The sequence below is a fragment of the Polypterus senegalus genome, chromosome 9 (genome assembly GCF_016835505.1).
Source record: "Polypterus senegalus isolate Bchr_013 chromosome 9, ASM1683550v1, whole genome shotgun sequence".
NCBI lineage: Eukaryota > Metazoa > Chordata > Cladistia > Polypteriformes > Polypteridae > Polypterus > Polypterus senegalus.
Genome location: NC_053162.1, coordinates 2494474 through 2511584, shown reverse-complemented (window position 1 = coordinate 2511584; position 17111 = coordinate 2494474). Strand labels below are relative to the sequence as shown.

Here is a 17111-nt window from a genome sequence, read left to right as displayed (position 1 = left end):
CAGTGTCTTCATTGTAAAATTATTTTTTCTTGGGGTGTGTGCAGTGCCCAACACATGGCACTTTGAATTTGCCTAAAGTGGTCAATATTGTTCTTGTCTGATCCCAACAAAACTTTCCCAAAATTTAGCTGTTTTATGCATCAGACAGACACCAATCAGAGCCCACTTCCTTAGAAGCCAATAGTATGTAGAGCCCTTGACATAGCTGAGTGGTGCACCTTTACTCTACACGTAGCTACTGACCCCTGGAGGTCTTTTGTGGTGATTATTGGCACCTTGGTGACTTTTCCCACAAGTCTCCTCCCTCTCGAACATCCCTTTCTATGCAGTGTCTGAATAGTGTGTGATGTTCCTTCCCCTAATCGAGCTAGCATTTTTCAGAGCAGTGTCTGTGTACTCTGAAGTAGTATGAACCCTTATCCTAGTCTTTGTGTTTTGTTGTTTTTTTTTTTTTTTAATCACTTTCTCTCGGACTTTTCTGTTATTCAGTCTTCATTTTCATACCTTTCCTTCAGATTCACTGTGTGACCAATGATTTATAAACAGACTGGAGTTTTTATCCTCATGTGACAGTGACTTCAGTGGTGCACAGGCAGAGGCCAATGGTAAGGCAATTATATCCTTGGTAGGGCCATTTCAAACTACCAGCGCTCCGGGGTCTCAATGTTTATCCAGGCAGCAGATTTCTGTTTATAACATAAAAAAAACCCAAAAAAACTCTACTGACAAATAATCAATTTTGTCTTTTAAAATTTCTCATCTAAGGCATGCGAGTTTGCAGTTAACATATGGTTCTGTTGAATCCATTTACAGTATTTGAACATTTTTAGAGGTTTGTGCTCTTACAGTGGGTATAGAAAAGAATCCCCCCTTTGACATATTTTCCCTTTTTTTTTTTTTGCATTACAGCCTTAAATGTGAACACACAAACTAATATTTCTTCCCAGCTTTACTTACTCAATGCCACCTCTAACATCCCAGTGAAAGATATCACAGCTACAGTTCAGAAAAATGATAAAAAATCAAAACAAGACCTGCTGAGATTAATAAAGGACCCCCCCCCCATGTCAGTGTCATTTTGTTGACCCCCCCTTTTCTTTTAATGACAGCCCTCAGTCTGTTGATTCTTCTCTCTCAGCTTTGCACACCTACATTGTGTAATATTTGCCCCCCCACTCTTCTTTACAATTTAACTGTTCAAGTTCGGTCACATTGGCTGGTGAGCGTTGCTGGTCTGCTATCTTCAGATCTTTCCACAGATTTAGGTCTGGGCTCTGACTGGCCACACCAGGACATTCCCTTTCTTCTCCTTCAGCAACTGGGTGCTCAGTTTTGCTGTGTGGTTCGGCTCGTTGTCGTGTTGAGAGGTGAACATTCTGCCCATCTTCAACTTTCTGGCAGAGGGTAGCAGGTGTTCCTCCAGAATTTGACGGTATTTTGCCCCATCCATGTGTCCTTCTACCCTAACGAGAGCCCCAGGCCCCCCACAACAGGAGGCTGCCCCCTCCATGCTTTACTGTCGGTATGGTGTGTTGTGGATGGTGAGCTGCACTGGTGGACCGTTTGGTATCAAGGCCAATAGTTTGATTTTGGTCTCATCTGACCATAAAACCTTTTCCCACTTGGCATCAGAATCTTCAAGGTGCATTCTGGGAAAGCTCAAACGAGCCTTAATGTGGCCTTTCTTGAGAATTGCAACCCTCCTGAACAAGCCACAATGGTGGAGCGTTTGTCAAAATGTTGTCACATGCACACCATTAATGACCACTCTTTGCCATCAAATCCTGTAACTCCTTCAAAGTGGCCATTGGCCTCTCGGTAGCCTCTCTTACCAGTTTTCTTCTTGCTCTTCCATCCAGTTTGGAGGGTCCTAGTAGCACCAAACACTTCTTTATGATGGACTTTACTGGGCTCCTTGGGACTGATGAAGCCTTTGAGATGTTTTGGTCTCCATCTCCTGCCTTCTGTCCGTCCACAACTCTGTCCCTGAGATCTTCTGAAAGTGACCTGCCACCCACAGTCAGTTGTTTGCTGTCAGTTGATCTACCAAGCAGGGGAATGAATGGACCAGGAACAACTTCACTAATCACACCTATTATAACTGAGCACAGGTGGGAGGAAACCAGTAACCACAATGGAAATGGGGGGCACTGACACCTGACTGTGTTTGGGGGTCCTTTTATTAAACTCAGGATTTCTTGTTTTTGATTTTTTTTTAAATCTTCTGAACTGTAGCTGTGATTTCTTTCACTTGATGTTAGAAGTGGCATTAAGTAAATAAAGTTGGAAAAAATATTAGTTTGTGTGTTAAGGCTGTAAAGAAAAAAAAATGGGAATATGTCAAAGGGGGGATTCTTTTCTGTACCCGCTGTATGTATGTATGTGTTCAGTACAGCTTGTACAGTAAATCGCAGGTACACAATGACGTTTGGTTTTTTTCCAGTGAATCTTTTACACTTAGTGTCATGGAGCCGTTCAGTTTAGTTTATTTTTGTATAGCTCCTTTTACTCAGTGCAGGTACAGCACACTGTGATGAGTTCTTGGGTACAATGTAAATGCAAACTTAAAGTACTAATTATGTAAAGAGTACACATAAACACAGATTTGTTTAAACAGACAGGAAAATGAAATAGTTAGAAGCTAATTAATATAATTGGAACTCAAAAGTATCTGTCCATTAAATGATCATTAAACTGCGACCGGCAAAGTTTACACAGACTGTTTCGCTGCATGACAGACTTAATCATTTTTAATTCGTAGTAACTCTTAAATATTTCTTAACGTTACATGGTGGCACAGTGGTTAGCACAAGTCCAGTGTAATAAGCTTAAATTTCAGGCACTGTCCTTGCTCATGTGTGATTTGCATTCTCTCCTGATGTCACTGTTGCTTTTTCCCAGGGTACACCTGTTTTCCTCCCACATCGTCAAAGAATGTGCAGTTTACATTAATTGGAGGGTTTAAATGGCCCCCTTGAGTGAGCATGGCTGAATACGTACAAGTACATGTTTGTTGATATGTTATATCCACTGTATGTCTATTGTTAAATTTGAGGTCGATCTAAATTTAGGGTCATAAGGAGACCGCCTGTACAGGTCCAGTCTGACACAAGGCAGGCACTATTTTATTAAATGTCATACACGCACATATACACCCAGAAACCTGTATCTGGCCATTTGACAGCAGCCATTTTATGGAATTCTCCTTCCAAAAATAATCATTTATTTGTACGTTACTTGCTCCATATTTGTAGTAATCACTATGTTTTCACAGATAACAAAGTTTGTTACAGTGAGCTTAAGTGGGGGCCCACGGTGGCCAACTAATTACATGTCCTGTTAGATACTGGCACATATGCACAATTATACAAAAATGAATTTCAAGAAGGTATAGACTTAAATTTTATCAATACATTTCAGTAATATGGTAATCATGTAAGCTTTAACTTAGCTGTGACCAGAATGCATGTCATTTAAGAGTTAGCCCTTTCCACATTTATCATCTCCCTCCTTCTTTTACTTCCAAACATTGATATTTCCACTGAGAAAGGTATTGTTGAAAAGCACCAGACGATGAAAGCATCAAAAGTGGACAAAAGCTGTATGTATTTTGTTGAGGGATTTCTTTATAGTTGTCTTATGCCAGTATAGATTCAGCTAACCTGTTTTTATGTTTAGCATTAAAGCACTGTTGTGACAGATGTCAGTATTCTGTAAAATAGAATAAACAAGGTAATTATCTGTAATCTGAAATGAACCATATTTTATCTGTTTAGACCTCGCCACAGTTTTATCTTGGTATTGTTTTGAATGGTTTTTCACGTTTATTATATAACTAGCTGTCTAAGCCCGTGCTGTAAAAAACCCTGGCTCCTAGAAACTATTGAAATCGTCAAGAAACACAATTGAAATGCAGAGTCGGTGGTTTCGTTTTGCCTATGTGCTCGCCTTGCTTGTGTAGTAGCAGCTAAGCGAATTTGTCTTTTGTCTGTGGTTTCACTTTGGCGATGGAGTCGCTTTCTTTCAGCTTCATGCTGTCGCCTCGCATTCTTTTTTCTTCCAACTCGGTAGCCTTGCAGGCTCTTAGAGCTTCATGCTTTAGCCTCGCACTTCCGGGCCGGAGAGACAGACACACACACTTCCACGTGTAGACGTTTATATATAAGATAGTTATTAAGTTCCTGCCAGGTAATATATGAACATACAGCATTAGATGTGTTTCTTTTTTTTAAATTTTATTACATTTTTAAAATCAAATAACACTTAATAGACATAACTCGAGTTTTACAAAAAGAAAAAGGTTTTAAACTTACAGTTCATATTGTCAGTCAAAAAAAAAAACCCAGAAAATCTTATCACAATTATGCTAACTTGTGTATTCATGCCCGTAGCAGGCACCATTGCATAGCTGAGCTCCACTTATTGTGCCGTTTTCTGTCAGTGTAAATTCTTATGCATTAACTCCAAAGCAGACATTTGCCCCTTCGGTTCCTGTGTTCTTAAAACAAAAAGTTGTACCAGCAAAAAAGTCTTGGCACAGCATCAGTCTTAATATGTACTCGTCTGATTTGAAGTGCTGGCATATGAAAAATTTGGTCCTTCATCATCACTTTTGATGGCTTCGATCAACTTTCTCCTCTTTTATGGTATTCTGATGATTCTCTCTTTGTTTTGGACAGCCAAAAGTGAGTTTAACCATCAGTGACACTTTCCGGAAGATGAAAATATGGTGCAAAATGAGCTAATTATTGTTCTGTTTATATATCTGAAACCCATGTGTCTCTCCATGCACAAACTCAATAAATAGCTGGGAAGTAAACTAGGTTCTAACGTTTTAGAATAGCCATATGTAGTCTCCTGAGATACTGGAATCCAATTTTGTCCACACATATCCTTGACCAGCATTAATGAAATCGAAATTTGGGGGTGTTGGCACTAAATTTAGGTAGCCACACAGCTGCCCCCTCTCTTAGACTGGGGATGTACATGCCTGTCAGTAGTGTTTTGTGGCCAGGCATGTAACGGAGTCCAGCTGCAGACCTCCATAGATCTGTCCAGTTGAGGAGTCCATCGAATTGAACACATCCTGTACCGTTTAGCAGCATTTGCATAATACATCAGTGGTGAAACTCGATATGCCAGTCACCTGTGTCTTTCTCAACCTACCCTTCCTTTTCCAAGGTGTACCTTGCGCTTCATTCTCATAGAACATATTTGTAGTTAAGGTTCGGGTTGTGGTAGGCTTGTCTGACTCGTGGATGATGACTGTTGAGTCGGTGATTCTTGTATTGAGTGTGCCGTGTAGTATGACTCTCTCTACAGGTTAGCGACACTGTCCTGTAGAGCTGCGGCCTGTAACCACACCTTTCTCAGTTTTTCCACTGTGTGAACTACATGGCACAAATCCGATTCGCTGTTCACAAACAGCTCTGGAGATCTGCAACTAGACCCTTCTTAATTTTGTGGCCTCCCATCTATCTTAAGAATACTCCAGTGAAATGCAAGCCAGTTTTAAAAATAACACTGCCTAGTTTACATTTCTTTAGTGTTCATTCACAGCATCATCTTGGTGTGATATGTTCCTGTATGCAAATAGTAATCAAAACACTTGCCATTTGCCCATTCATCAAAAGAAACCAGTTCATCTGGCAGCCAGTTTTCAAATATTACGCTGTAAGGAGCACATCAAGAACTAGGCCAAATCCTATTTGCGAAAAAGCAAATGTCTGTCTTGCTTGATGTTACAACAGTTATTTGTGAGGCATTCTCTGCCCTCGTCTCCTAATGGCTAAATTAGATTTGGGCTGGGAGTAAAGTATGATATTTTTGTTAAATTAAAAAACAATCTGTCATAGTTACTATTTGCATTTATTATGGTTTTGGTTTTTTGGTCTTTACTAAAAATTTGCTGTTCTGTGCTTGAAAGTTTGTGATCGCAAAACCACCAGGTTTCTATTTAATCTCATCTGTTTTCTTGTAAGTCAGTGCTTGTACAGTACAACTAGTAATCTGCGATCTTGTTGACAATTGTATGTTGAGGAGAGTACAGTTAAACTATATGTGTATAGTGTCACTATCGCAAGCACTATGCACTGTCGCAAGCAGGCATTTTAAGGATGATGGGAAATATTTGTTTTTAGAAATGTTTGCATTCAGTTCAGCCCTTAAGAAATGGCAAAGCACTGGAGAGTTTTTTTGTTTGTAACTTTCATTATGCATAACATCGCAAGTGCTGTACTCATGGAGTAAATTACCAAGTGGTCGTGATCAGGACAGGTCAAGTTTGGGAGCATGCACTGGTACTGTGCGTTGCCAAACCCATCACACAAAGAAACAGCTCAGGATCCCAGTTGGCAATCCCCTAGGCAGCCACATGGTCCAGTTCAACCCCCGGAATTGACCATCTATCTGCTGTAGCCAGGTGTTACATGGGCATCCCCTTGGCCTAGTCCAGCTGCTCGGGTTCTCAATAGTGAGGATTCTGTGAGTCAGATCACCCTCTGGGAATCGCGCCACTTGGCCGTACTGCTGTAACTGGCACTCACTCACAATGCAGGTAATGTGCCTCAATCGGGACTCCATGAGCAATCGCTCATTCAACACAAAGTTAAACCAACAGTACCCAAAGACTCTCCAAAGAGACACAGTACCAAAGTTGTCCAGTCTTTGTTTCAGGTCACTTGACAGCGAAAACTCGACCTGATGTTATTTTGGAGAAATTGGATAGGATGGGCGAGCTTCGTTGGCTCGAATGGCCTCCTCTTGTCAAAATGTTTCAGGTGACTTTAAGTGCCAGGTTAATTTGGTGCAGAACAAAAGAGGGGAAAAGGTCCCTGGAAATGAAAAAAACATCCAGAGTAATAGTGACCACAGCTTTTTTCCCTTGCATGTGAATTTTTATAAAATTCAAATAAGTAGAGTGGGTCCAAATTAAAAGCAAGTATTTTTAGAAGTCAGCATTTTCACTGATTTTAATTTTTTTTTGCCTAAATATAGATTTCTGGGGAAGATCTTGGGTTCCGATTTCTAGTTTTGTTTTTGGTCTTTCCAGAAAAAGATGGACAGCCGAGAGTATCAAGATGCACAAGGCTTTGCAGCTGACATCCGGTTAATGTTCTCAAATTGTTATAAGTACAACCCTCCAGACCATGAAGTTGTGGCGATGGCTCGAAAATTACAGGTATGATTTCTTTATACAAATATAAATATATATTTACATATTTTCTTAAACTTGCGAACTTGATTAGTTGAAGTTAAGGTGTGACACATTAAGTGTTCCCGATAATCATAACCACATGCACTTCCTACCACACTGACACATTTAGATATAAAAACTGCTATGCCAAAGTCCTATTTATAGATTTTTAGCCCAAGATTTAACAAAAGCTGACCACCATACTCCTCATCCTGAGACTTAGTGCCAAATTCGGTAACCGGTTGCAGACGTCAGCATATGTAGATTGGCAGCATCACATCCTCCACACTGACACTGAAAATAGGCATTCCACAGGGTGGTATGCGGAGCCCCCTCCTGTACTCCTTTTTCATTTTTGACTGGGAGTCCAAACACCACTCCAAATCCGTCATTGCATGTACAGATAACATCACAGCCACAGGCCTGATCACAAACAGAGAAGAGGTCTACCTGCTGACTGAGTCGTGCCTAGACAACAATCTCACTTTTATCAAGCAGCTAGTCAGAGACTTCAGAAAGCAATCCACACTACCATCTACATCAAAAGGGATGCATTTTTATTTTGTAGGGGTGGTCTCGGTGTGTGTGAGAGCTGATGGCCAATGAGCACTTACCTAGTAGTAAAATGCTTATAATGCAACTTTGAGGAATAAGGAACGTGGTTATTTTAGACCTCGCAGCCGGAAGAAAGGCTTGCCATCTGATGCCTTGTTTTATGTACTGCGAATGAATTTTAAATAAATAAATAAAAAAAAAAAAAAAGACTTGCCATACCTGCAAAGCATTCATACAGCAGTGGCTCTGTCAAGCTGCAGAAAAAAGGGCAATTTGCATGTTACTTTGGAAAATAAAGAAATGTACGAGAAAGTAATCACGTAGTCACCTAATTTGGTTTTAGTCGTGTCATCTGACATCCTCAGGTGACAAGATTAGCAACCAAAATCAGCTTAAGGGTTCTAGAATTGTAGTTGAACAGAGTTGCATAGGCAGTATTTTACCACTAAGACATTTTAGTGAATAGTTTGTTCTTGACTTCACACTTTCAATATACATTAGTTGCAAGTTTTTGTTTGTTTGTTTGTTTCTTACTTTTGAATTGATATTTTGGCTCAGTAAGCTTGGTTGAATCATTACACTGGTCTACAAAAAAATATTTTTTGTTTGCTACTGGGAACTTCAGACCAGCTCTCTAGTTTTTTTACTCTCATTTCATATATGAAATCGGAATTAAGCTAGCATGTCAGATTTTTGACATACACATCATTGCCATTTTGACACTTTTGAATATCAATATAATATATCAACACGATATCTGGAGTTTGGACTCTGTCCCACCAAAATTGTTTGAATGTGTTTATTCTGAAAACAAACCAGAAGACGATATCAGAGACATGTTAAAGCAGATTTATATCAATTTACCTCAATATAAAGCGAGGTCAGTGTGCTCCAAATTGTCTGAAGCAATTGCTTTTGTACTTGTACTACACATCCGTCTGTCTTTGCATGAACCAACAGTGGTCACCCATCATGCTCGGAGTAAATTTTCCCTGATATCGGTTTTCCATCACCTTTGTATTTTGATGAAATCTTTCCCTGTGCTCATCTCTGACATCGCTTAGATTTGGTGTAAAAAAGTCGAACTGGGAATGTAAAACATGCGTCTTCAGTGACATTCTGGCTCATATAAGCTGATAACGCGCTCAGCATAATTCTCTGCTCTGTGACTGCCAAGAAAATTCTGGACAACCTGCACGAATGAGGATGCTGATTCAGTGGGCTTCAGTTTCCTTTTGAACTTATCGTCAGACATCAGTTCATGGATTTCAGGGCCAACAAAAACACCACCTTCATTTTGGCTTCACTTTTCTCAAGACCAAACTTGTTTCTTAAGTGCTGAAATGCATCGCCTTTACTGTCCAGTCACCCTAGTTATCCAAGACCTGGAACATCATAACTAAAAAAAAATGGGACATGCGGGATGAAAACGGTTTTCAGATTTGGAGTCAGCAAGTGACTTTTGTTACAGGTAAAGGTGAAAGAATCCCAGTAGCAAAATGCTTGTTGACCAGTGTTATCGTTAAATAAAAATCACCGTAAGTATAATGTTCTGCTTTTTCTTTTGTTGTCTTTGTTAAATTTATTACTAGCTTGAAAATAAAAGAATACATTTTTAATTTACTCAAAAGTAAAATGAATATACTGTATGTTTCCAAGAGCAAGGAAAAAGTTTACTAAAGAGCATATTATATAAAATTTAATTTTGTTTTAAATTGGAATTGGCTAGTTCTATGTATTATCGGAATAGATTAGATGAGATCAATTTTATTAATCACAAGGAGCAATTCAGTTGTTTCTAGCCTCAGAAGCATAAAAAACAAGGGTACAAACTCAGGGAACAAATAGTTTCTCTACTATATAAAAAAAAATCCTGGGATGAGACATGACTTTTTCAGAGAGATACTTTCAAGTCCCGCGAGACGAGACTTTGTGCCAAGAGATTTAGCTACGCCCAGGGCCGGAAATAAAAGACAAAGAGTAGATGACAAAGTAGGATGTCGTAAAGAGGTTCAAAAACGTTGGCGCGATACTCATACAGAGCACATTAAGAGATTATGAAAGTAATAAAATTTGAAAGTCTCAAAAAAATGATAGTAAAGATAGCATTAGCGCAAATAAATGGAAATTATTACTCTCTGAAATTACGGAGCAGTGAAAAGAAAGAGAAAGAAAAAAAAGAAGAGGCCTATCTGTGATAATCAAAAGATTTATTGTTTGGTGAAAGTGAAATCCGCATACATGAGCAGCAGAGATGCAAAATAGCTGGTGCGTAGTGCAGGCCAGGGGGTTGGCGAGCAAAGTGAGCCAGGGAGGTGAAGCCCCCAGTATAGCCAAATAATCAATCAATAACTAAACAAATAAAATAAACTTAACAAGTACTTTGGGTGGAAATATTAAGTTGTCTTTTTAGCATTTCCTGGTGGAATGAGCCGGTGACTAAAAGTGGTCCAAGAAACCGCCACCTGGAGGAAATGAAGGAACTTTTTCGTGATGTTATCTAAATTTGCCATCATCCACTTTTCCACAACAGCTTCCAGTTTGTCCAGGGTTTGCCCTGTGATGGAGCAGGCTTTCCTGGTCAGTTCGTTCAGGCATTGTGCTGCTTTTGAGCTTGGGTTGATTCCCCCACTAGGAGACCACAGCATAGAACAACATGGTGGCCATTATGGACAGGTAGAACATTACAGTACAACATGTACAGGTCTTGGTAAACTTACTTTGTTGTATTTCTGTGGAGAGCTGGCAGCTTGTTGTCTACTTAATCATTGTGCAGTCGTATGACCAAAGAGTGAGCAACCAACAGGCTGCAGCATACGTTTGTGATTGGAGTTTCACTGGTATACTAAAAATAAGTGCCAAAAAACATGCAAATGTGTGCATGCCCATGGAAAATGAGAAATGTACTTCTATGTTTGTATGTTACAACAACATTTATCTCTATAGCATGTGTACCTCAAAGTGCTTTATAGGTAGTAATGAAAAATGAAATGGACTACAAAGAAAATAAATTGAAATGCAAAAAAAAAAAAAAAATTTAAAACGAATGCCTACATAATATAGATATTAGTGTCCAAAAAGTAATGTCTTTGTGGACGTGAACTGAATATGGACTATCTATAGTAAGAGAATGGACCCGTTAGAATATATATTTATATTTATATTGCTGAGCCCACGCTAAGGAGTTGCGGATGTATCAACTGCTGGCTTGCTGCTACCGAGCTGCGTGATCTGCATGTGACGCTGCGCGACGATCATTTAAAAGCCTCTATAGCCGCCGTCTTTTTGTCTCACTTGTCTTGCGGGACGTTGAAGCGTCTCTGAGAAATTTTTTGTAAGTAAGTCGTGAAATGCAAGTAGTGTTGCAGGACTTCAAAGTGTCTCTCCGAGATGATCACATGTGTATATATATATAAAGCCAGCAATTTGAAATGGAGAGAGAGAGAGGACAGGAAAAAGCCATGTTTTGCTTGGTGGCAGTGTGACTTGTGAGTGCAAAAGAAGCTGCAAGTTTCATCAGTTCAGGCCAGAGAAGTGAATACCTGCTATTTAATCCTTTGATGTTCCAAAAGTAAAAGTCGGTGCACCATCAAGTTGTTCCATTTAATATAACAGAATGTTAAAAAAAAAGAGAAATGCCTTGTGACGTCTAGGCGTCTTGCACTAGCTTTGAAATAGACAGCAAGGCTTGGCTTTAGCGGTTTGGGTTCTGGTTGCTTGGGGGCTCTGACCGGCATTTTGCTCTTGCCAAAAAAAAATGCCTTATTTCAGGCAATTAGGGTTCTTATAACTGGGGAACCATATGTGTTGGGGCTAAGTGCTCCCACTGGGCGGCTTCTTGGGGCTGTGGGCTATTACATACCTCAGTCAAGCCCGTGAGGAGATCCTCTGATGCGCATATGAGACCATATATAAAAATACATTGCATTAACTGAAACAATGAAATATTGCCTGGTCAATGGTGCTTCTAGTATGAGTAGAGGTGTAGCAACAGTACTGCCTGCAAACCTGAAAAAATAGAAAATTAATTATGTTACTGGTCAATAATAGTAACAGAAACTTGACTGTTTAATTCAACTGGGAAAAAGTCATTGATTCAGGGCTGATGTGTTACATGTCAAAAGATTATCTCTGTTTTCTTGTAGTCTTATATTTCAGCACTTAAAAACCTCATTGATCTCTACATGCTCTGTCTAAGCGGCCTGTTGGAGATTGGATGTGTTAAAAGTATTCATTCAACTGATAGGACGATCATTGACATTTGTGTTTTAACTTCTAAACAGCATCGTGTCTCCCGTGACGCTTTATTTTTGATTTTCCTCCTCACAGGATGTCTTTGAGATGCGCTTTGCTAAAATGCCAGATGAGCCAGTGGAGCCCACGCCACCCCCTGCACCCCCTACAGCTCCTGTAGTCAGCAAGAGCACAGAAAGCACTGACAGCAGTGGGGATACATCGTCTGACTCGGACAGCTCCGACTCCGAGGAGGAACGCGCCACGCGACTTGCAGAACTGCAGGAACAGGTAGGTATTAGCATGACAAACTAAGGGGGTGATCTGATCCTCTCCCAAATCTTTTGTTCCCCTTCTTTCAGACAGGAAAGTCTCTTCTGAACTAATTTAAAAAAGATATAGATTGAAACTTCACAGATCAGTTTACCATTTTTTCCATAAGAAAATATTTTTTAAAAGTAAAATTAATACAACAGATGATTATGTATGATTGCTCTTTTAAAAAATGTTTGAACACAGTTAATTAACCCTCTACCGCATTCCTTTCACAAAATTATGGGACATCTCCTGGCTTTGGTGGTTATTGCCTTGCATGCTGTGACAAAGGAATTAATTTAAACAGATCCAGTATTTTTTTTTTCTTTATATGATTGTGACTTTCCTGGAATAATCATCTACAGTGGTGTATATCTCCATCCCTGATGGGGTTCTCCTTCATTAAAGGTTTTTTCATCTTTTCTGTATGCTTCATATTAAGAATTTAATTTGCCATGTTTTGGTTTATGGCACAATTTACACTAAGAAGAAGTCAGTCAAGACATTGTATAACATATTTAAGAGGGGGAAAAGGGGCAACCAGAGAAGCAAAGACGCCAGCAAGAACCCATGTTCAGGCACAGTCCTGCAGCATATAAGACATGCAGTACTAAGACTTATCACATATACAGTATATTATGTTGTGTCTTTATGAAGGACATCCTGAAGTGCATTTACTTCATCTTAAAATGTCTGCCTTAAATATGACACTCGTAAGGTAGCCATGAGATACCTGTTTTGTAATTATGTGCATATCGTCATTAGCAGTGTTTTTTCATATTTGCAGAGTGGTAATTTCATGATTGCCATCTAGCGTCCAGGGGGAGATACTGGGCTTCCCACCCTTGTCCCCCTGGCAGATGTGGTGAGGGGGCATCCCGGCCATCCGTCACACATAACCCAGGGTCATGGGGGTCTGCTGGTGTGAATGTGATATTTGAGTTTCATTAGAACACTCTGGACGAGGACAGACCATTCAGCCCAACAAAGCTTGCCAGTCATGTCCAATTATTTCTTCCAAAAAAACATCAAGTCAAGTTTTGAAAGTCCCTAACATCTTACTGTCCACCACACTACTTGGTCGCTTATTCCAAGTGTCTATCGTTCTTTGTGTAAAGAAAAACTTCCTAATGTTTGTGCGAAATTTACCCTTAACAAGTTTCCAACTGTGTCCCCGTGTTCTTGATGAACTCATTTTAAAATAACAGACTTGACCCACTGTACTGATTTCCTTCATAATTTTAAACACTTCAATCATGTCACCTCTTAATCTTCTTTTGATTAAACTGTAAAGGTTCAGCCCTGTTAATCTTTCCTCATAACTCATCCCCTGTTGCCCCCATAATCAGCCGAGCTGCTCTTCTCTGGACCTTTTCTAGTGCTGCTATGTCCTTTTTGTAGCCTGGAGACTAAAACTGCACACAGTACTCAAGATGAGGCCTCACCAGTTTTTATTTTTTGTACATTTGCAAAATGTTCTAAATTCCTGTTTTTGCTTTATCATTCTGGAATATTGAGTGGTGCTTGATGGAGGAAAATAAATTTTAGCATAAGGCTCCAACATAACAAAATGTGAAGGGATCTGAAAACCTTCTGAATGCACTTTGTTTGGGAAATGGAAAACGGAAAAGTTTTGTGAGTGACAACAGAGAAGAGACCTCTCAGACTTAATATAATATAATATTATCTCCATTCCTTTTTCGTGATGTCATTCCTCACCAGTATATGCACCCCTTGTTCACTCCTTGTTTGTTTGTACAAAAGTAAGTAAAGTTGGGATGGGTGATGTTTTGTGTGATGCTTGAATCATCAGTGATGAAACAAACATTTTTACAGGTGAGTAATTGCCTTTCTTGTTAGCTTGGGCAGAACATATCATTGGCACAACCTCTTAGTGTTTTGGGGGCAATCCATTCTTTGTTGAAGTGGATACGACCACCCATGAAAAGCAGATTGGTATCAACTCCAGGCTGTAGTGCAGGGGTGCAGTGACCAAGGGTTAAATTAGAAAACGTTTGGTGGTTATAGAGCATGTTATATAAAGAAAAGACATCACAATGCACTCGCTCCACCTTACATAATGTACTTTGATTTCTTTAATGAGATAATCAGAGCAATATTTAGCAGACTAGACTGAGTGGGTTAGTTAGTACCTCTTTAATTGGTCAGCTTCACTTCTCTCAATAGAATATTTAATAGTGAGCAGACATGGCTTTGAAAGGGATGCAGCTAGCTTGCTCACTGTTAGCTACTTTGTTTCTTTGTTTTTGCCCCTCCTTGTTAATTGGTTAGTCAAGAAATAAAGAATTATTTGTTAAAGGACCCAACTCTTTATTGGGTGAACTAAAACTAAGTTAATGTAAAAAAGAGACTCTTGATCATCTCTGACTGCTGCAAGAATTTTACTAAAGGTCTAAAGCAGGGGCATCAAAGTCGAGGCCTGTGAGCTGGATCTGGCCTTTGGAACTTTTAAAAGCTACCCACTTCATCAAACATCTTAAATATGGCTTGTGATGAACATTAGTTTTCTCAATGACCCCCTTTTGCCATATGTTTATTGTTTCTGCGTATAATTTACATTTATTCCCGGTGTGTCTCCAATGCTCACTCACGTTAATTTGCCCTGAACAGTAAGTTATTAAACTGTAGTTAAAAAGGGAACTGTCTAGTTGCAGCGATTTAAAAAAAGTGAAAAGAAAGTGACTGGTCACACTTAATGAAGAACTTCGGTGGTTTAGCATGATTTCAAAGATATGAAAGGGATAGTAGCTTACCGTCACCCGCCCCTCCACTCACTTTTTAAAGCTGCACAGGTGTCAGGGCTGACCTCCTGTTCATGGATTACCTGACTCAATTATGTGAACAGAAAGCACTTCCACTCATGTTAAATGTGATTGCTGAGCATGTGGTCTGTGTGGTCCATCTTTAGCGAGTTTGTACCTTTTTTTTTTTATGAGGTCAGGTGTCATCTGATCATGATTAGATAGATGAACCAGGGGTGTCCATCTCCAATCCTGGAGGTCTGCAGGCTTTCGTTCTAACCATTTTCTTAATTAGTGACCAGTTTCTGCTGCTAATTAATATCTTTTATCTTATTTGTAATTGACTTGCTATTTAAGACGCAGACCCCTTGTTTCTTTTTTCCTTAATTAACAATCTAATAATAATGAGACACAATGTGAGCCAACACATGACTAGCTAACCTGTGTCCATCATACAATATCTGAAAATCATGAAAGGTGAAAGTCTGAATAATGCTGATCTGCTCAGGTCAGTAATAAAGCCTTTTGATGGCTCTCTTAGAAAAAAGAAAATCAACTGTTTTGGAAATTTCTACTTTGACAGAATGAAGGCAGTAGCAAGCCATGGAGGTTATTTAATTAACAGCAATAATCATCTTCTCATTAAGACACTGATTGAAGAGAAATAAGTGGGGTTAGCTGGTCTTCTGTTGGCTCACTTCACATCTCATTTTGGTTTGACTGCCATTTAAGGAAAAAAAAAATCAATTCAAAGATGGGAGTCTTTAAAAACACTGCAGTTTAAAATGAAGGTAAAAAAAATCAGTTAGCAAAAGAACTTGGTCCCTGATGAAGATGGTGGTAAGAAGGAAAACCGGGAGCTGCTGTGGCCCCCCAGAATCGGAGTTGGACACTCCTAAGATAAACTTTATTAATCCCATGGGGGAAATTCAGATACATACAGCAGCAGTAACAAAAAACACAAGAATACAGACTCTCAGGACAAATGACAAAGCCAAACAATCAATTAATCGATCAATAAGTAAATGTATATTGTACAGAAATTTTAAGATTAACTTAAAGAGTACGTTGGGGAGGAAGCACTGAATTGCCTGATAAAAGTGGGCAAAAAAAGACCCCCAGAGGCACTCTTTAACACACCATGGTGGAATGAGCCCATGGCAAAAAGTGCACTTACGGAGGTTATTTTTCATGCTGGCATCCAATTTTGCCGTCATCCTCTTTCCTATAACCACTTCCAGTGCATCCAGGTGATGAAGCTGGCTTTCCTGGTAGGTTTGTTGCATGTTGATGCATTTTAGTACGATTTAAGTGTATGTAATCTGCTTTAGCTACAAATTCTCGTCCGTGTCTACACTGCCACTCTTGCGTGACTTTATGCGCTGACATTATTATCAGTCAAAGCTGATTTGGGACCCATAGCTTTTGTAACCCGCTGCAATATACCAGAAAAGACAGGCTGCCAAAAAGGGAAGACCATTTCAAGAAAGGTGTGAGGGTGAACATTCAATACTGAAGAACAGAAAGATCGCAGTGAATTAAATGTCACAGTAGTTGTTTCTTGATAATATCCTGGCCCACGTTGAGTTTATAAAGTGTTATTTTTGTCCCTTAACAAAACTGAGCTTGACACCCCATATCTCAAGTAAAACTAATTGTAATTTTTAACACAGTCAACAGACGGTTACAATAGCTGCCTAGCAAAACTCTGAGCAGGTCACGTCATTAGGAAAGGGAAAAAAAATATATAATTAATTGTATCTCTAATGTTGCAAGTTGCCTTGTATAAAGGAGTTGGGCAAATATTTAAATGTTCATCAGAAAAAGGCACCAGGTCACTACAATACATATGTCAGTCAGGGCAGCAATTGCTTAGAACATGTGCTCTGACTTACAGTGAGTCGATGGTTGGGGATGAGCAGCTTTGCAGGTTCCAATGCCAGGAGTCATCCCCATTAGAAACCCTGAAATGGAGGGGGGGGGGAAGGGGAATGGGGTGATGGGGGAGAAATCCATGGGTTTGCTGTGCAAATTGAGTGCACTTTCAATGT

General features: G+C 39.5%; 1 protein-coding gene across 6 annotated transcripts in view; it reads left to right on the top strand.

Annotated features, from left to right (window-relative positions):
* The window catches only part of LOC120535069 (bromodomain-containing protein 3-like), a 121899-nt gene that overhangs the window by 81435 nt on the left and 23353 nt on the right, over nt 1–17111 (top strand). For all 6 annotated transcript variants that reach the window (XM_039762612.1, XM_039762609.1, XM_039762608.1 and 3 more), the window contains exons 7-8: nt 7052–7180; nt 12080–12274. In XM_039762612.1, coding sequence (XP_039618546.1) covers nt 7052–7180; nt 12080–12274 — 324 coding nt within the window. The remainder of the gene's footprint in view (nt 1–7051; nt 7181–12079; nt 12275–17111) is intronic.